At 38.2% G+C, this 21,617-nt stretch overlaps 1 protein-coding gene across 3 annotated transcripts in view; it reads left to right on the top strand.

The window, feature by feature from the left end:
• LOC105483473 (ADAM metallopeptidase with thrombospondin type 1 motif 9) overlaps positions 1-21,617 on the top strand; it is a 176,159-nt gene that overhangs the window by 17,406 nt on the left and 137,136 nt on the right. For 2 of the 3 annotated variants that reach the window (XM_011744376.3, XM_024793341.2), the window contains exons 4-9: positions 12,557-12,846; positions 15,429-15,512; positions 15,614-15,729; positions 16,842-16,882; positions 16,991-17,096; positions 20,312-20,458. In XM_011744376.3, the coding sequence (XP_011742678.2) occupies positions 12,557-12,846; positions 15,429-15,512; positions 15,614-15,729; positions 16,842-16,882; positions 16,991-17,096; positions 20,312-20,458 (784 nt within the window). The remainder of the gene's footprint in view (positions 1-12,556; positions 12,847-15,428; positions 15,513-15,613; positions 15,730-16,841; positions 16,883-16,990; positions 17,097-20,311; positions 20,459-21,617) is intronic. The other variant, XM_011744381.3, reaches the window with a different exon arrangement.

Genomic DNA, 21,617 nt, shown 5'->3' with positions numbered 1-21,617 from the left:
CATCCTCTCCAGCACTTGGTATTGTCAACATTTTGTTGTTCTGCTTTTGTTTTTTGAAGTTTAGCTATTCTAATAGGTGTTTAGTGGAATTTCATTGCAGTTTTCATTTACATTTACCTAAAGACTAATGATATTGGGTATTTCTTCATGTGCATATTTGCTGTCCAAGTATCTTCTTTGGTGAAGTATCTATTCAAATCTTTCAGCAATTTTTTAAAACTTAGAATATTTGTTTTCTTATTACTGAAGTCTGAAAGTTCTTTATTCTGTATATAAGTCCTTTGTCAGATATAGTTTGCAAATATTGTCTCCCAGATTGTGGCTTGTCTTTCAAAAAGTCTCTTAATTTGTAAATGCTTATTTCATACACAGCTTCTTTATTTTATTGCCAGTACTTCATGCACCATAGATTTCATGCAGTCCCAGAACTACATAGCAAGAAAGTGTAGTGGAGCATGCAGTATAGAGCTTGTCCAAAAAATGGAATAGGAGAGGCTTATTTAGGATTTATTATTCAAAGCCATGGTCTAGGCCAAGAGAAGAGGCAGTTGTTATTTTTATTGCTCTTCTGTATCCAGAAACACAACTCTCCATGTCCAACCAGTATACTTTGTGATGGCAGTGTGTTGTCTTAGCTCATGGGTGAAAACAGGTCCAGAGGAGCCTCTTCATAGGTAAGAATGCAACTGTGTTGTTTGCATGTATGTTACATGTATGTGCATGCAGACAGCTCGAGAGAAAGAGAGAGTCAGAGGGACGAGACAGAGACAGAGGTAAAATAGTTTGGTGTTAATAGTATGAGATTCAGCCCTTACGACCACATGCCCTGCTGCTGAAGAGGGATAGAAGATGTAACTCCATAAATCCTGAAAGTTTCCATCCTGTGCTTTGTGGACAATTTAAATGCTTTTCCAGAGATATCTTTGATTGTATACTTTTTTGTTTCTTTCAAGCCAGTTTCGTAATTCTCACATTTGATGTTATTTCATTGTAACACGTCAGATTAGAGAAAATAGAAGTGGTTTTTCAGAAACTATTATCTGTTTCAGCAGGTCCGAAATAAAATTTTCCCAATGAGTAATGGAGATGTGTAGACTGTACTCCCCTTAATATAATTTAACATCAGCAAAAGTCCACTTCTTTTGTGTTGGTCTATCTCTTTTGGAGTTATTCTGTCTTCTTCTTCCCTGCCACCCTGCTGACTGTTTCATCCATACCCTTTCTGAGAGTGACAGTGGCTCAGAGGGAATCTCTGTTGGGTTTTGCCCCTTTGGAAACTGAGGACTTCATTTTTAATCATCATTCACTTTTATCTTATAAAATACAAGAATTCATAAATTTTTAATACTGGGGGAAACTTTAGCGAGAACTTCTATTCCAGGCCTTCTCTTTATGGATAAGAGGATCAAGGCCCAGAACTTCGAAGGGACTCCTAATATTGGAGCTAGAACGAATGGCAAAATTGAACACAGGCTTCTTACTTCCCAGTCCTGTGTTCTTTCCAGGCTGTAACACAAGGAAAAGCTGCAGATGGTGCCTGGAAAGGGGATCAAAAGTATGACTCAAATGAGCTTTGGGAAGTGCCATTGTATTTATTTTAAGTGTGGGAATAATTAAGAATGAACTGGTGAGACTGTTCAAGAAGTTGTCTCAAGCTGATAGAGAAAGATAGAAAGGTTTCAATTCATTTAAGGGATTAAGTTGTCACATCGAAAGCTGAGTATACAGCAACCAAATATGATTTTAAAATAAATAAACCCATCAAGCCTTTTCTGAGCTGGACCAGGGTATTGGGGAAGGTGGCCTGTGGCTGGGGAGGAAGACCAGTGAGGTCCACCGGTCACTGGAGTACAGCATGCCCCTGTGGTCACTCACTTCCATGGTCATGGAACATGGACATTGGGACGAGAAAGGGTTTCAGTTGCAGGCCCTATAAACCAGTCCTCAGTGCCTATAAACTAGAAGACCTGTGTATCAAAAGAATGTGGGAGATACACTCCCTACGAGTTGCTTACATGCCTTTTCAAAGAGCTCCAGCCCAACTGCGCTTTAATCTCTGATATGAGAATGATACCTAGACCCACCACAGGCACCACATTCAGCGTCAGGGCCACCCACAAGCTGCAGTGAAATGTCAGATAGCAGGCAGATCCCAGCAGCAGGCCTGGGAGCCACTTCATTCCAGCAGCCTTAACCTGCTGCTCATTCTAAGTAATGAGAGTTAGCACAGCCCGTGCCTCCAGAGTACTTCCTACCCACCAGGCCCCGTTCTAACACTTTATGTAGACTAAGTCATTTCACCCTCCCTACTGCCCTATTAGGCACGAACTGTCATTATCCCCTTTTCACAGATGAGGAAACTGAGGCACAGAGGGCTGAAGTGACTCACCAGAGGTCACAAAGATTGAATGCAGAGCAGCTGGGATTTACACACAGGTCTCTCTGATTCCTGAGCTCACACTCTTATCTCCCACAACACGCTGTCTCCTGTATCCACTCTGCAAACACTTCCTGCCTAGAATGCATCATCCTATACGGTCACCAGGAGGCCCTTGAGATGTGGCTAGTGTCACATGTTGAAATAATATTTTGCATAATTGGGTTCAATAGAATCTATTATTAAAATTAATTTAATCTGTTCCTTTTGACGTTAAAAAAAATGTGGCTACTAGAAATTCTTCACTTCCACGTGTGGCTTGCATTTTATTTCTACTGGAGAGTGCAAGCCTGGGAGATGCCAAGCCGTGGCACAAAGCAGCCTGAGAAGCGGCCATGGCAAGCGAGCTGCAGCCAGGACAGGGTGGCTGTGGGCAGCTGGCACCCTGCCAGGCAGAAAGATCACTCTCCCACTACTGCTAAGAGATAGAGTGAGTCGAAACCAATATTTCCCAAATAGTACTTCGCAGGATATTGATAGCAAAACTAAATGTCTCTTAGTAAAATACAGGCCCTAGGATGTTCAGCATCTTATACTACTTCAAATAGATACTTTAAGTATTTTCACAAGTTATTTCAAGTGTCCCTCAGTTTCCTCATTTATGAAATGAAGGTAATAGTTCCTACCTTATCGGGTTGCTTTGAGGAATAATCAAGTGCTTAGAAGAGTGCCTGACAATGCGGGGTCTTTTTTTTTCCATATGAACTTTAAAGCAGTTTTTTCCAATTCTGTGAAGAAAGTCATTGGTAGCTTAATGGGGATGGCATTGAATCTATAAATCACGTTGGGCAGTATGGCCATTGTCACAATATTGATTCTTCCTATCCATGAGCATGGTAGCTTCCATTTGTTTGTGTCCTCTTTTGGAAACCATCATTCTCAGCAAACTATCGCAAGAACAGAAAACCAAATACCACATGTTCTCACTCATAGGTGGGAATTGAACGATGAGATCTCCCACTCGGACACAGGAAGGGGAACATCACACACAGGGTCCTATTGTGGGGAGTGGGGGAGAGGGGAGGGATAGCATTAGGAGATATACCTAATGTAAATGACAAGTTAATGGGCGCAGCACACCAACATGGCTCATGTATACATATGTAACAAACCTGCACGTTGTGCACATGTACCCTAGAACTTAAAGTATAATTAAAAAAAAGAGTCCCTGACACAGAGAAAAGCACTCAACAAACGTTGGCCAGTATGATTATGGCCTGTAGTCCTTGTTGTTATCACACTTAGTTGAAGGAGTTATAGAATGGAGAATGAAAAGGACACAGAAGGGCTTTTGGGGCTAGTGTACCCAAATCTCAAGCCCAAGTCAGCAAATTTAACTCCCCAGGTAGCTGAAGACACCCACCCCCTTAAAAGGTAGTGAGGGGACCCTCAGACACCTCCCACTGCCCACCACTGCTCCTTGAAAGCCAAGAAGCTTCTCAGTTGTTGCCTTCCACTCGCACACCCTTCTCTCCCTGAGAGGGAAGCCCATCCACACATCCCACCTGCGTTTTGTTATAGTGCCAGTGATGGTGCTGTCCCCATCACTTGCCTCTTAACTTGGCAAAGATCCTGTAAGTTTGGCAATCATGCGATTCGAGAAATGTAAACTGGTTTCTTTCCTGCAAGACTTCTCAGGGCTCTTAAAATGCTAATATGCATGGAGAAAGTTCCAGATGTGCAAGCTGTGTTAAGTGTTTTGCAAAGTTAATTGATTTGTTTTTGAAACTATCTTATGGGACTAATGTTCCATAAACCACTCTCATGGAAACATTGTTTATAAAGGTTCAGGCCAGCCCAAAATGAGTCTCAGCCACAATCCCTTCTGCCATCACTCTTTGTATTTATTTACTGTCAGCACTGTGCATGTGGCGCTACTTGACACTGGGCACATCACTTAAAAAATAATAATAAAACAAACAAAAAGAAAAAAACAGCTCACACTGTTGTTTGCTTTGTTGATTTTTGTAGAGATAGGGTCTCCCTATGTTGCCCATGCTGGTCTTGAACTCCTGGCCTCAAGCATTCCTCCTGCCTTCGCCTCCTAAATTTCTGGGATTACACGAGGAGCCACTGTGCCCCATAAAATATTCTTTCTAAAACAGAATTGTTTTGTTTGAGAATGTCAATATCCTAATTTATAAAGAGCAGATGTTTTGCATTCTTCAAGTAAAACAATACCACTAATAATTATTATTACATTAAATGTGTAATGGACCTGTCTTCTGTGCCATGCCCTGCTTTAAGGGCATTTTATGTATTATCTCTTTCAATCTCCACAGTTACTCTTTGCAGTATGCTGTTACTATCATCATTTTACAGATAAGGAAACTGAGGCTTTGAAGCAGGAAATGACACAAGAAAGGGCAACTAGAATAGCTTTAGGGCAGGAATGGGAACCAGGGTTGGCCTGGCTCCAGAATCCAAGTGGAAAACCACAGATGATTCCTGTGCAGATTTGCTTCTCTCTGTCAAGCTTGGGTGGAACAGAAAGGGGTCTCGCCTTGCTCCTGAATCCTCCCTTTGGTCCTGTGCTGTGTGAAGTCACAAGGTAGCCCAGCGCCTGCAGGAAATTCAGTTAAATTTTGATAAACCTTACAAAATAGAGAGCAATAATTAACTTCCCAACTGTTAATGTTAACATTCAGATCTCCTAGGCCCAACCCCATTTGGTGGGAAACACTTCAGTGAGTTAACCACTGAATAACAAGGCCTGGCTGGTATTTGCTGAAATAATCCCAGTTATTTAGTAACATACTGTGCATTTTATTGTATTAAAATGTGAAATGAAGCTCATTTAAAACATTTTTACCAATAAATCAGCAGATGTTAAAAGTTTTTCGCTGTGAGATTTTTTAAAAATAAGTATACCATCTTAAATTTTTATAATCATTTTTTTAAAAAGATTGGACCCACGTTTTATTCTTGTTTTGTCATTGCTGTTGTTTATTTCAACTTATCTAGCCCAGTACTTGGCACAAAATCGATGTTCAAGGAGTGAATTTTTTTAAAATTTAACTTACAATTTATGAGAAATTCTCTATATGATTTCTTATTTAATTCTCAAAATAGCCGTAAGATGGAAGCAAGTATTTATACACCCATTTAAAGGTCAGGAAACTGAGGCCCAGAGAAGTGACTCTGAAAAGATCCTTCAGATGGGATAGTAGGGTGAAGACGAGCCCTCAGCACTTCTGGTCTTGTAGTTCCTCCTCTTTTCACGGTATCATAAAGCTGGATGTCAGAAATGCAATCAGGCACACTCTGTGCTGATTTTCCCCACTAGGAGTATACAGCTCATGTCTTTGAAATTGTTATTGTAAGCCAGAAAATTGTTTTTAAGCACACTTAGTCTTTCTACCTTAAATGGTTCCTTTTACTTCTAACTCACTTTATGACTTTATGACTGGCAAAAAAAAAAAAATAGAAAAATATGGTAACGATATTTATTCATTCCTTCCTATGCACTAGGCACTGTGCTAGCACTTTGCATGCTTGATCTCCAATTATTCCTCAAAGCCACTCTATGAAATAAGTACTGTTTTTAACTCCACGTTATAAGCAGGTGTCAGTTGTTTGCCCAAGGTCAAATAGGACTTAAATCAGGCTGCCCTTCCTTCGCTGCACGAGTTCTTCAAACATTGGCTGTTTGTGGCAGTGTAAGCATGACTACTTCCCTTTTGTGAGCATCAACGCCAAAGTAGTTGCAAAAGCCGATATTAACTCATGTCCTTGTAATAAAATGTTAGAACTGTAATACCTATGATGTGGTGATAGGAAACATACACTTGCCAGTTAGAGCTTTTTTAAACGTCTAAAATTATTTACATGCATATATGAGGATTCAGATTGCTAAGTATTACACTTTTCTTCTAATGCAAACATGCACTTACTAATTGGAGGCATCAATATGCTATTTTAGGATTTGAGCTAGGCCAAGTTTTTCATTAAGCTATTTAATTAAGTAAACATGATTAACTTTCGAGGAATCCTCAAAGAAGAAGAAACATGAAAAAATGATGTCCTGTTTCCAGGTGTCTTATTTGAACTTCAAGAGGAAGCAAGAAAATGGTGTAGCCACTTTGGAAAACAATTTGGCAGTTCCTCAAAATGTTATACGTAGAGTTACCGTATGACCTGGCAACTCTACTGCTATGTATATATACAACAAAAACAAAAATATATTCACCCAAAACCCTGTACATGAATGTTCATAGCAGCAATGTTCTTATTCAGTTGGGTTGAATGTCCACCCAAATGTCCACCAACTGATGAATGGATAAACATTATGTGGTATATCCATACAGTGGAATATTTAACAGTAACAAGTAATGGAATACTGATGCATGCTACAACATAGAAGAAACTTGAAAACATTGTGCTAAGTGAAAGAAGCCAGTCACAGAAGGCCACATATTGTATGACTCTACTTAAATGACATGTCAGAATAGGCAAATTCGTAAATACAACAATATAGGTTAGTGATTGCCAGGGGCTGAGGAAAGGGGAGAATGTAATGACTGCTATGAGGTATGGGATTTCTCCTTGGGAATATGAAATTATTCTAAGGTTAGATGGTGGCCTTGATTGTGGAACTCTGCGAATATCCTGAAAACTATTGATCTTCATACTTTGAAAATTGTACTTTATACAAATAATCTTAAACTATTATTGAAAAGTTATCATAAATGTAAAACTACATATGAGGACAAAAAGAAGAGCAAGAATACACAGACCATTTTTACAGTGCTTTCCAGGGCAGTGAAATTTTATTATGTAGCCTATTCTGATTAAACTGTAAGCACAGTGACTTTGCAAATTCCTGAAACACAAGCCTCTATTCCTCCTTTAGCATTATACTAAAAGCTCACAAAAGAGAAATGTGGATGACTTTCTGTTTATCCTAACAGTGTGTACTCTGTGGGTGAAAACTATTCTGTTATTACAATTCTATTCAGAAGCAAGAGAGTTGAGTGGGTATATAAGATATAGTGTCTATTTTTAATGCTATTTTTAATGAGAAATTCAAAGTTGCTTGCTAAAATGGTTAATGTGATAGAAATTAGTTGGACTAATTAGGTCAATAAATATGATTCTAACTCATTAGGAGAAAAGGTCAGATTGATAAAAGACTGAAGAGCATTCTGTTTTAGAAGAAATTGCTTTTGATCCTGAAGAAATAATTTGGGTTTTGCATTTTCATGCCATCTAAAGTATGCTGAATTATTTCTTTGATACACAGATTACTTGTGGGTGAAATATCCTCTAGAAATATTACAATTACATGAGTCGTTTGCTAGTAGAGATTGTAGCCTTTTTCTGATTAATGCCTTCATTTCTTTGATTATATTTATAAGTATACTTTGTTTCCAATTATGGCCTTGATTCATCTGCAGGTTTTCTTGTGCCCAAGTCCCCTCTGATGATTCTGATAGTACATTTGTTTTTCCCCTTAGTGGTCAAAAAAAAAAAAAAAAAAAAAAAGAATTCCATACAACATTTCCTGAGTGCTGTTCTCACTCAGTAGTTTTCTCCAAGTAAATCCAATAAATAAAATTGTAATATTTACAGAAAACATTAAATAAGGATTATTTACTTTTCACAAACTTAGTGATATAGTTTCTCTTTTTTAAACAGCTTTATTGAAGTATAAGTCTCATACGTACTATTCACCCATTTAAACTATACGATTTGATGATTTTTTGGTAATCCACAGATATGTATAATCATCATTTCAGTCAATTTTAGGATATTTTTATCACTTGAGGAAAGAATCTGTACTTCTTAGCTAACCACACTTCCATCTCCCCACTCCATCTCTATCCAAAACACTTCAGACTAGAAGTCTTTCAGATTTTGGATTTTTTGGATTTTAGAAAGCTTGCATATACTACCCAGAGTGAGACGTCTTGAGCATAGGACCCCCGTCTAATCACATATCTTTCATATACACCTCGTACACATAGGCTGAAGGCAATTTTAGTCAACAGTTTTATTAATTGTGTGCATGAAATAAAGTTTGTGTTAAATACTCATATGTGGAATTTTTCACTTGGTGGTGTCATGTCAGCATTTAAAAGTTTTGAATTTTGGAGTATTTTGGATTTGGAGTTTTCAGATTAGGGATGCCCAACTTGTACTACTCTACTTTCTGTCTCTGTAGATTTCCCGGTTTTAGACATTTCCTATGACTGGAGTCCTTTGATGTGTGGTCTTTTGTGACTGGCTTCTTTCACTTTCCTGGTAGAATAAAGTCCATCAAAGTGTTTTATAATGATAAAAAAGTCAATGTATCAGGAAGATGTAATAATTATAAGCATGTGTGCACCTGATAACGGAACACCAAAATACATGAAGCAAAAACTGACCAGAAATGGAAGGAGAAATAGACAATTCAGCAACAATAATCGGAAACTTCAGCACCCCACTTTCAATAATGGATAGAGCAGCCAGGCAGAAGATTGACAAGGAAGTAGAAAAGTTGCCCAACACTATAAACCAACTACTAACAGATATCTATAGGACACGTTACCCCACAAACAGCAGAGTATTCTGAAGTGAACATGAAACATTCTCCAGCACACACCGGATACAAGAACATGAAACAGATTTCAATACATTTAAAAGGATAAAAGTAAGACAAAACATCTTTGCTGATCACAATGTAACAAAATTAGAAATCAATTACAGACAAAAAATGAGAAGCGCAAATGTGTAAATTAAACAGCACCCTTCTAAATGAACAATGATTCAAAGGAGAAATCAGAAAATTTTTTGAGATGAATGAAAATGAAGACTCAATATACCAAAACATGGGATGCTGCTAAAGCAGGGCTTAGAAGAAAATTTATAGTTGTAAATACTTCTGTGAAGAAAGAAGGTCTCAAATCAATAACATAACCTTCTACTTTAAGACAACAGAAAGAAAAGAGCAAGTTAAAACTAAAGCAAGCAAAAGAAAAGAAATCGAGATTAGAGCAGAAATCAAAAAATGAGAAATAGAAAATCAATAGAGACTTTAAATCTTCTAAAATGTCTAACACTTTACTTACTATAATAAATCAAATTATAATAATTACAGAAGACATTAAGCAAGGATTATTTTTCCCAGTGTAAGTGACATACTTTCTTAATGTATTAAAAAATTTAATTTTCAACATAGCTTCCATACACCTGTTGTAAAAAACAAAAATCTTCGTGAAAATATCCACCAGGCACTGTCTTTTTCTCAACTCATATTTATTTTGGGAGCTGTTCACCATATCATGAGCTCATTTCAAACTGTAGCTGTTGAGAAAGCTCACCTCATAGAGCACGGTTTAGGGAATTGAGCAAATCTACGACTGATTCCTTGTACCTCCACTTCCTGCAATGTGACTTTGAATACGTTGCTAATTTCTTTGAGACTTATTTTCCTCATCAGAAAAATAGAGGTAATTTTCTCACTTTGAAGGGAGTAAGATAGCATACGTAAAAGAGCCTAATTCAATGCCTGGTACATAATAGGTGTGTAATTAATATCTCGTCTATATTCATTTGATGATTTAACAATTGATTTGGCCTTGGTATGCATATACTGAAAACTCATATATGTATACCAATGCCAGTTGGTAGACATGCAATAGCCATTGGCATTGGTATACATATATGAGTGTTCTTGAAAGAAAAACTAGAAGAAGAAGAATGTAATGTTACATCTTATGTACCAGGTTTTAGGCTAGTGATGTTATCTATAACTGGACTGCATATAACTTGTTTGACAGTTTGGACAGATTTTACTATAGTAGTCCTCCCTTATCCTTGGGGGATATGTTCCAAGACCACCAGTGGATGCCTAAAACCACAGATAGTACCAAACGTGATTGCCATTGGCCAGAAAGTTTCTGTTCCTGTCTTCCAACCACAAATTTAATGCCTCTCCATCTTAAATAAACTGATTGTGCACTGTATCCGTAACTTTTGCAGTTTGAGGTGCGACAGCAAAACTAACACCAGTTTCTTTTCATTCTTTGTAATTTTACAGAGGGAAGATCTGTTCTTACCATAGACTTTAACAACCTCGGCATGCAGAGTTGGTTTTTTTTTTTCTTTCCTTATTAAGTTGAGAGTTTTCACCTTTTCACTTAAAGCTAGCACTTTACAGCTTCTCTTTGTCTTAATTCAAATTACCAGCATCACTACTCTTGCACTGTGAGGCCATCATTAAGTAAACTAAGGATTCCTTAAACACAGCACTGCAATACCTCGACAGTCAATCTGATCACCGGAATGGCTACTAGGTGACTAGGTGGGGCGTGTATACAGGATAGATAGCTAGCCTAAAGGATGATTTCCAACCCCAGGCAGGATGGGGCAGGATGGTGCCAGAGTCCATCACACTGCTCAGAATGGTGTGCAATTTAAAGGTTATGAATTGTTTATTTCTGGAATTTTCCATTTAATATTTTAGGACTGAGGTGACTGCAGGTAACTGAAACCAAGGGAACCGAAACCATGAAAAAGGGGGGGACCACTGTATTTTAAGAATGACTAAAACACTCAACTTGGGTAAAATGCACATCCTGGCCTAAACTGATTTTCTTAGCAGTTGGTTATAATGGTCAAATATTTAGTCCTTTCAAATATGAAATCACTTAAAATCTAACTGTTTTTAATTTTTATTTTTACCTTTGGTATTGATGTGACAAATTCTATCCCTTATGGTTAGGTAAGCATACTTCTTCATTGTAGAATTCTGTTGCCTATTTTAGACCACAAGCTGGTGGCATTAAAGCATTAAAACACATTTATGATCTGATTGTCAAGTTAACTGATTAAATTCTGTTTTTACTCAAAGTGTATTTGGGCAGGCATTTTAATGCTTATTCTGTTTATTGCATAGTTGATGATGCAAAAATTTAGTATTTTCATCAGCAATATAAACTTCAAGCCAAGTTGGAAACTAGTGATTCTCAAAATGTCAGTGTTAATATCAGTCACCTGGGGATCTAGTTAAGCGTAGATTCAAGCCTGGGGTGGGGCCAAAGAATCTGCTTTTTAACAAGCTTCTAGTTGTTGTCAATTTTGCTGGTCCACGGACCCTGCTTTGAGTAGCAAGACCGTGGAGAACCCAAGAAGAGGCCTAGGCATGAGTTGGAAATCAGTAGAGCTAATCTGACATTATAAATCATGGTCCCAGCTGCCTGCCCAGAGTTTATTTCCTTAACTGAGCCCTGGAGTAAGTTAATTAAAAATTCAGAGACATTGAATTGCTGTGATTCTATTCTTATATTTTAAGTACTGAAATGATCTAATAAGGTAATAAAATACCTGGTTGTGCATTTTCTACAGTTCCTTTGTATCGTCTGTTAGCCTGTCCACCTCTCAGACCTCTTTGTATTAGAACTAATTGAATAGCATCAGTGGTATATATGGAACCTTTTTTTTTTTTTTTTTTTTGAGACAGAGTCTCCCTTTGTCTCACCCAGGCTGGAGTGCAGTAACGTGATCTAAGCTCACTGCAGGCTCTGCCTCCCAGGTTCAAGCACTTCTCGTGCCTCAGCCTCCTAAGTAGCTGGGATTATAGACGTGCACCACTATGCCTGGCTAATTTTTGTATTTTTGTTAGAGACAGGGTTTTACCACGTTGACCAGTCTAGTCTCAAACTCCTGGCCTCATGAGATTCAACTGCCTTGACCCCCCCCCCCAAAGTACTGGGATTACAGGCATGAGCCACTGCGCCCAGCCTCCATTTAAGTTTTTTAGAGCTCTGTAGCTACATATTGGCCCTTACTATACCTTTGGCAAGAGTAGGATTCCTTGAATCAGTCTCAGCAAGGCTTTTGTTACCAAATGAAAAGAATAAGAATCACATGCCTTGTTTCCCTCAAGCTCAGGCCTGATTTTCTAATACCATAAGTGAGCAAGTGTGAAAGCTTCCCAGGGAAGCAAACCTCAAATCCTTAGTCACTTAGGTGGGAGTACAGATTGAGGTGCATCTATAGAGTCCGCGGTATACAGGACTTGTTTTTGTATGTAATCTGACCACAGAGGCATCCATTTAAAATGTGTCAAATTAAATTCTTAATATAAAATAGCTGTGGCTTGAAATGTAATGCATACCATCTGATTTGTTACAGAACACAAAAATAGGCACAGTAAAGACAAGAAGAAAACCAGAGCAAGAAAATGGGGAGAAAGGATTAACCTGGCTGATGACGTGGCAGCATTAAACAGCGGCTTAGCAACAGAGGCATTTTCTGCCTATGGTAATAAGACGGACAACACAACAGAAAAGAGGACCCACAGAAGGACAAAACGTTTTTTATCCTATCCACGGTTTGTAGAAGTCTTGGTGGTGGCAGACAACAGAATGGTTTCATACCACGGAGAAAACCTTCAACACTATATTTTAACTTTAATGTCAATTGTAAGTACATTCAAATGAAGGTGATTTATGAGGTCTCTAAATGTGCCTTTGGGGAATGGGTTTCCACTCAGTGCTTTGGAGAACCATTCAGAACTGGCATTTCAGCCATTCAGGGAAGTGACTGAACAGAACATAAGATTATTTGTTGGTTGCCTTTTTAAACTGACAACAGTGGTTATCAATATGGAGTATTTATTCTGCGTTAGACAATGTGCTTCTTACTTAAAAGGTATAATTTTGAATCCTGGCAACCCTGCCGGGTGAGATTATCAATCATGCCCATTTTATAGATAAGAAAACTGAGTCTCAGAGGAGTTAGGTCACTTGCCCATGGTCAGGTAAAGTTAATAAATCACTTGGACACTGCCTGTGACCTTTAGCTTGTCCAGTTCCCAAAACCAGTGCTTTTTGCCTCACTTAGGAACTTTGCACAGCCAGTTGTGGATATTCAGTAATTCTTAGGGAGGCTGGTTGTGAACCATAGTCACCTGTGGAACTTCTAAAAATAGCCTCTTCCCCGGGATTCTAATTAAGTAGCCTGGGGAGTGACACCTAGGAGGCTTTCATTCTATTTTTCTACTCCCATTTTGAATTAAAACCACAATACATTTGCATGATTTTTTAAAAATCAGACAGAACAAAGACTATTGTTAAAAAATAAGTACCATTCTCTATGCAGACTGCCAGGCCCCTTCCCAGAGGCAGCCACTGTTGAAAGTTTTCTTACATGTTTCTAACAAGCACTGGCCAATAGAAATATAATGCAAACCACATATTTAATTTCAAATGTATTTAAATTTTTCAAAAAGTTTATTTTCCTAATTTTAAATTTTCAAGTAGCCACATTAAGAAAAAAAGTTTTTAAGAAAATGGCCAGGTACAGTCACTCATGCCTGTAATCCCAACATTTTAGGAGGCTGAGGTGGAACAATCTCTTGGGGCCTGGAGTTTAAGACCAGCCTGGGCATTATAGCAAGACCTGGTCTCTATAAAAAAAAAAAAAAAAAAAAATTAGCCAGGTGTGGTGGCATATACCTGGCTCATATATAGTAGGCTGAGGTCCTTGGGAGCTGAGGTGAGAGAATCTCTTGAGCCCAGGAGGCTGCAGTGAGCCTTGATTGTGCCACTGCGCATCAGCCTTGGCAACAGAGTGAGACCCTGTCTCAAAAAAAAAGTAAAATATAAACAGGTAAAATTAATTTTAGCAATATATTTATATCAAATATTATTTTAAAAATTATTGAGGTATTTTACTTTTTTTAATACTAAGCCTTCAAAATCCAGTGTTTTACATTCTCAGTATAACCCAATTTGAGCTAGCCACATACCAGTACTCACTAGCCACATGATGAGTGGCCACTGTTGGGCAGTGCAACTCTAGGTATTTCTTATGCAAACACGTTTGCATATACAACTTCTTTTCAAACAGGAGGCATTTTCGCATACTGTATTACACATTGCTATTTTATTGAACGATTCGAGATGGTTCCAGAAAAGCCCATATAGACCTCCTCTTACTCCTTTTCAGCTGTAGCATAACTTTTCGTTCAATGGATGAGCCCTAATTTACCTGAACTAAAACTTATTTTTAATAAATCCCCCAGATGGATATGAAAAGCAATCCTGTTTGGGCATAGCTTTAGGGTTTCTTCTCCCCCCCATGTGGGCTGTGGTACTCCTTGCCTTTTTGTTCACTGCTGTGACCCATTCCCCTCTGCCCTCCGTCAACCCCGCCTGGCCTTCATGCCCCTCTCGCCCCCACATGCTGCTCAGTCCCAGATACCCCAGCCCTCTCATGCCCAGGAGGGAAGGGAACATCTAATCTGGCCCTGCACATATGCATAACCTCATTTTCACTTCTTAATTTCAGATCTCTCATAAGAATTTTTATTATGAACATGGACTTTGGGTCAAACTGCCCTAGGTTGAGAGTTCTGGCTCTGCTACTCACCAGTGTGTTGCCTCAGACAAGTGACTTAATTTCTCTGAGTGACTTAGTTTCCTCATTTGTTGAACAGAGATTTTAATAGTACCCAGACCAGAGTTTTGCTGTATAGAGACTAAATGCATGTGTGTATGTAGTTTTCAGCCAGTTCTCAAGCATTTAGTAAATGTTAGCTCCTATAATTAATTATAATACTACAAAAATAAAAACCCCACCAGGTTAACAAGGTTGTCAAGGACACAAATTGGTGGTAAACATTAAAGAACAGCAGTGTTGGCTAACATGCACCCAATGTGAGATTCTATAAGGTGGCAATCTAGGACTTCAGAAGAGAAGAAAGAGCTTAATGGAAAATTAATATCCAGTGTTCTGGTACAGAGAATTGTTAAGTCACGTGGCAATGCAATTTCAGAGGAATTTAAACTTGTTTGAATTCACTGTTACCTAAAACTGTGATCTATGAATTTTACGAAGAGAATTTACAAAAAGGATTGTTGAGTGAATGAAAAATTCACAACCACAAAATGCATATGTTGCAAGAAACGTAAAAAAGAGGTGGAGCCCAACGTAAGACGTGACTTGCTTATTGCTTACACGGAGTTCACAATTAACTTTGAAAAATTTATCTCGGTTGCAGGTAGCCTCTATCTATAAAGACCCAAGTATTGGAAATTTAATTAATATTGTTATTGTGAACTTAATTGTGATTCATAATGAACAGGTAATAAAGTTTTTTTTCTTTTTTCTTCTATCTGTATCCGAAATGGCATATCTAATTGGTACTGGTACAACAGATTAACCATAATTCTTCTCTGTATTTAGGATGGGCCTTCCATATCTTTTAATGCTCAGACAACATTAAAAAACTTTTGCCAGTGGCAGCATTCGAAGAACAGTCCAGGTGGAATCCATCATGATACTGCTGTTCTCTTAACAAGGTATATGGATTTCTTATTCCTCAGATCTTTCAGTCTCAGGTCAAGTTGATGGGATGTAGTCACGCATTCCTGATAGTCAGCTGCTGGTGGAGGGTTTCTCAGCTTAGGCACTGTTGACATTTTGAGCTGGATAATTCTTTCTGTGCATTGCAAGATGTTTAGCAGCATCCCTGGCCTCTGCTCACTACGTATCAGGAGCACTCCCTCCCCTCAGTTGTGACAACCAGCAATGTCTCCAGACATTGACACTGCCCTCCGTGGGAAGGGCAGAATCACCTTGGTTGAGAACCACTAACTTATAGATGCCAAGTGAGGAATAAATGTGTGCAGACCTGAAAATGAATGCCTTATATAACAGGCAAGGGCAGCTGCTATTCAGATGGACCTGGCATTGCCATGTAGTATATGAGTTCAGTGTTGCCAGCTTTTGTGATTTTGCAAAAGCCAGAAAAATGAATTTTTTTAAACTGTGAAACCTCCCAATTTTTCTATGGTAGCTACTATCTCAAAATGTTAAAACACTGTAGCAACACAGAGGCATGCTGGCTTAATTGTGCCTCCCACCTCCTGCCATCTCTATTGTGGTCCTGAGCATGTCCTCTTTTTTTTTTTTTTTTTATTATACTTTAGGTTCTAGGGTACATGTGCACAATGTGCAGGTTTGTTACATATGTATACGTGTGCCATGTTGGTGTGCTGCACCCATCAACTCGTCAGCACCCATCAACTCGTCATTTACATCAGGTATAACTCCGAGCATGTCCTCTTAAATGAAAGTAAAAGGTATCTTGCACCTTCTCAGGAATGTTCTCAAAGAGTCTTTACAAAACTAGAAACCAGGGTATTGGGAAAATCCTGGTTGGAGAGATTTTTTACTGCTCTGTGACCACCCTGACCACAGAAAAAGACTTCTGAATGTAGTAGTTTATAATTCTTAAATCAACAATTCCAAAATTTTTTCAGTTTTGAAACTCTGGTCTTATGAATTTACTTTTTGTAACCCCCACCCCAAAGTGTGTGCTGTTGTGAATGCCTAGACAACCCTAAAGTATTTACTTATATTGACACTTACTCTTTGATGTCATCAAGGCCTAAGTCTGCTTTGCTTTCAGACAGGATATCTGCAGAGCTCACGACAAATGTGATACCTTAGGTGAGTTCTCTGTGCGTATCTTCTATGGCTAAAACAGTTTACTGCATGTTTTTATTTCAAGCCACAGTTGCTTTTTAGAGTAAACCTTGTTGTTTTTCCTTCTAATAGGCCTGGCTGAACTGGGAACCATTTGTGATCCCTACAGAAGCTGTTCTATTAGTGAAGATAGTGGATTGAGTACAGCTTTTACGATTGCCCATGAGCTGGGTCATGTGTGAGTTTCCTTTCAGTAATTTCATTTAATTCAGAGTGACCTAAACCTTTTATTCCTTCGCGTCAGTGAGCATTTACTTGACTTTCAAGTGTGTAAGACACTTCCCGAGTCATAGTAGAGTTTGCAGGGTGGAAGAGCTTTGAACCTAATTGGGTGAAATGACTTTGACTTCCGATAGTTGAGTAAATGCAGTGCACTCTCTTCAGCCATAGCTTGTGTGTATCTTTGGTTTAACTGCTCAAGTTCAATACATAAGGTCTAATAGTCTCCTTTCCTACTGGGAACTGGAGAAATGGGGTCTTTCCATTCCTTCTACTGAAGCAGAGGATATATTAGCCTAGAGAACTTTCCTGATTTAACACCTTTGTCCAGGAGGGTCCCCCACCATTACTGTGGCCCCCAAGATTTTTACAAAGCCAGACCATTCCTGATTCTAGTTATACACAGTTCTAATTCTGATATTTAGCATCTGGGAACAGTAATATCCCTTTTTTCAGGAAAGAGAATGAACAAAGATAGAAAGAAGGAATCATTTCCTAATTATGATCACTAAGTGGCTATTATGAAATGGCTTTTCCCTTTTGCTTTTTAGAAATAGAGCATGGTTAGAACATGGGGCAAAACACTGCAAATTTACTAGAAATTATTCTGAGTTTTGATCTGCATTATTTTCTTTCTAGGATGATTAAATTACTTATACTATCTATTTTGAAATAATTTTCTGAAAAGATATTATTAATATAGCTGCAGATCAATTTGTGTGGCAGATGATAACTTTACTTAGAGCTAACATCATTTATAAAACAAGCTTTCCATTCATACATTTAAGGTCCTCTATGTGCAGTGTAGTGTATGAGGCACAGAACAAGATGGATATATACACAGGTGTCTCCAATTTAGCTCAGTCGATAACAGGTATATTTTTAAACTAGTACCCTTCAAATGTATTTTAAGAGCACACCCCTTTTCTTTTCTCCAGAGGAAATATAGTCAGATGCCCCCTATTTAGAACATAAAAGAGGTATGGCTTTCCATTAAGCATTTGTGGCAGGCCCAACCTGCTTAGTCAACATCTTCTCTATCCTTGTGTTTTCTGAAGCACCTTTGTGAAACTCAGGGAAGCCTTGAAGAGAATTCCCATTCCACCTTCCCCAGCTTAGTGGCTGTGGGATTTGATCAAGTAATTAAAGCTCTCTATGGCTCAGTTTTCTCATCTGCAAAATGCAGATAATAACAGTACAGATGTAGAATTCCTTATCCAAAATGCTTGGGACCAGAAATGTTTTGGATTTTGGATTGTCTCAGATTTTTGCAATATTTTCATATACATAATGAGATAGCTTGGGGATGGGACTCAAGTTTAAGCAAGAAATTTATGTTTTGTATATACCTTATGCACATAGCCTAGAGGTAATTGTATATGATATTTTAAATAATTTTATGCATTAAACAAAGTTTGTGTTACACATTTATGTGTGGAATTTTCCACTGGTGTCATGTTGGCACTCAAAAAGTTTTGGATTTTGGAGGATTTTGGATTTGGGGTTTTGAGATTAGGAATGCTCAACCTGTACTATTCATTGGGTAAAATAAGTGATTAAATGAAATAAAGCATCTCAAGCATTTAGCACATTTTCTGGTGTGTTGTGAATACTGAAAAGTCATGGTTATTGTTGTTCGTACGTGTCCAATAAGTATTTATTACTATTTAACTCCTTCAGTGAGCAAATGTGAGTAACATTTGAATGAAAATAAATTTTCAGCTTATTTACATGCTGAAATAAACTTGACTGTATCAAGTAATTGTGAGAGTGGGGAATAAACATCATCTGGGGATGGGAAATAAACACCACTATAGAGAAACTGCTAAGATTTGAATGCCTTGCTTGTTTTAAGTTTGTTGATGCAGGTATTACATTGATTATGCATCAGGGAACTGGAAACCAAGGCATTTAGTCTTTTAAGAAAATAGATTCTTAAGCATAAGAGTCTCACGTTTTAAGAACTATTTCTAAATTCAACTAAGATCAAGTTTTTCTGTCTCTGTTGGTGAGTATTAAGAGACATAAACTTTAAAGAAAAAGGGAAAATGTGATAAATTAATGGAATAGACTCCATAGGCTTTTATTCCAACTTTTATATGATGCAAATCTACATGCTTCTGTCTGACTCACTTATTTCTGTAATCAAGATGAACTAGTGAAGGGAATTTCTCCCTCAATGCTAAATTAATTACATGCGTCAATTTTGTGATTGGGGATAGTCATCCAGACAGAGGGAAGGTGACCCTTCTGAGGTTGTTACCCAGTGGATAATTGCCTGAGCTGAGAATGGCATGTGGGTCACAGAATTGGTGTTTCTGGATTTAGGAAATACTTCCTACTTTTTTCCACTCCTTCTGGCTAAGCCAAGAATGGCAAGTATGTGTTCATGCTGCTGCATTCCCTTCCAGGCCCATAAGGATGTTGGCAGTCCTTCACAGCCTTCTCACAGGCGGAACCTGGATTAATTTAAGAATCCTTTTGTGCCTGGCTTTTCAGGAAGCCAGTACCAATCAATTGGTGTTGGCATGAAGCATGAAACTATTTGCCATCTCTGAGTTACGCCAGTAGAATTGGCATGCCTCTGGTTTCCATGCATACCACTACCTTTCATGGGTTTTATTGTGCACAAACTTTGCATGCCTTTAGAATGATATACCTACACAGGTATATAATTTGTCACCCTGATCCAAAAAAGGGAAGATGCCAAGACCCATAGTGAGCCTCTTATTAGAAAGCTCTTGGCTTCAGTTTTTGACACTTCCCTGACTCTTTATATTCACATTATCATAAGTTGCCAAATTCTTGACTCTATAAATTGCCCTTTAACAGCTTATTAGGAATTCCAACTACTGTATTCTAGCACCAACTACAGCATATTCAGAGCCTCTGCAATTCCAAAAAGTACACTTAAACCAAATACATGGGCCAACCCACATCTTTTTAAATGCATTTTATGCATTTACACTTCGTATTAAGTTGGGTGAGAATTATATTTTAATCTACAGTCTATCTCGAATTGTCTTACATTTTGTTCTACTTACCAGAGTTCAGGTTCTTATCCAAAATGCAGTTAAATTTTTTTCTCTTAGATAGATGCATTCCTGAAGCAATTAGAACAGCATGATCCCTTGGTATTTATTGACATTCTCATCATTGTCTCATTGGCTTTAGGTTTAACATGCCTCATGATGACAACAACAAATGTAAAGAAGAAGGAGTTAAGAGTCCCCAGCATGTCATGGCTCCAACACTGAACTTCTACACCAACCCCTGGATGTGGTCAAAGTGTAGTCGAAAATATATCACTGAGTTTTTAGAGTAAGACTTGAACATTCTTTTAGCACAAACTTCTAGTGCCTGGTCTACATGTAGTGAATGAATTGTGGGAAAGACAATACAAAGTCAAACATTCCTTTTCTGTTATTTTTGTTGACACTCCTTGGAGAAGGCAAAACAAACAAACAAACAAAATACTCTCTGACATCTGTGTAGTTCATATCCTTGCCAGAGTTTAGAAGATTACAGACTGAGCTAAAGAAAAGGTTGGAATCTTAAAGAGGATGTGGAAATGTTGCTTCATTTTGGGTAAAGTTTTGAGATTTGTTCAGACATGGGGAGAGGGACTATGAATCTGATTTCTTGATGAAGGCCGCAAGTATTTATGCACTTCTAATTTAGTAATTTTGGCCTGAAAAGGGGTGGGGTAGTGAGATGATCCCAAAGCAGAGTCTGTGGATGAGTGGAAATTTTAGTAGCTCCCACACTGTTGAATTGAGGACCTTCTCTCTCTGCCTCACTCTTCCTCTCCCCCTCTTCCCTCCCCCTTTTCTCTTTTTTCCCATTTTCTTTCTTTTCTTGTTTTGTTTTTTAAGCTTCCTGCTAGGCTGCTCAAAGATCCAATTACATTATACAATGCCCCTGTGTCACAGATTTATTGCTCTTCTCTCTCAGAAGTATGAAAGGTTAAGTGATTGTCCCAGAGTCACTGGGTGTATATTTCTGCAACCACAGGGAAGAGGAGGCTTTATTAATCAGAACTCAACGGGTGTGAATTTTCCAGGAGAGGTGTTTGCTGAAAACGGAAAGAACCGGAGGGTTGCTGTTTTTCTTTTTAACCAGATGGTGTAAAGTGTTTTCTTTCTATGAGTCATTGATTTGCTTATGCATCCCTTCAACAAACATTTACTAAGCACCTGTTGTCATGGACAGGGCCCTGTGCTTGGATGAAAAAGACACTATCTTTGCCCTTAAGAAGCTTACAGTCTATTGGGAAAGATAGTCAAACACAAACAGATAATTGCTGTGAAGTGTGATCAAACATTGTAGCAGATGTATATTTCCTACTGGCTATGTTGTATTCATTGTGTGTGGTTCTACAAAGTAAAGAGCAAAAATGTAACTTCAGCATCTGGATTTAATCTTGGCTGTAAAGAATAAAGCACATGTTAAAAAGTAACTGTCCTCTCTACCATTACAA

The sequence above is a fragment of the Macaca nemestrina genome, chromosome 2 (genome assembly GCF_043159975.1).
Source record: "Macaca nemestrina isolate mMacNem1 chromosome 2, mMacNem.hap1, whole genome shotgun sequence".
Classification (NCBI taxonomy): Eukaryota; Metazoa; Chordata; class Mammalia; order Primates; family Cercopithecidae; genus Macaca; species Macaca nemestrina.
This window is presented reverse-complemented; position numbering and strand designations above follow the sequence as displayed.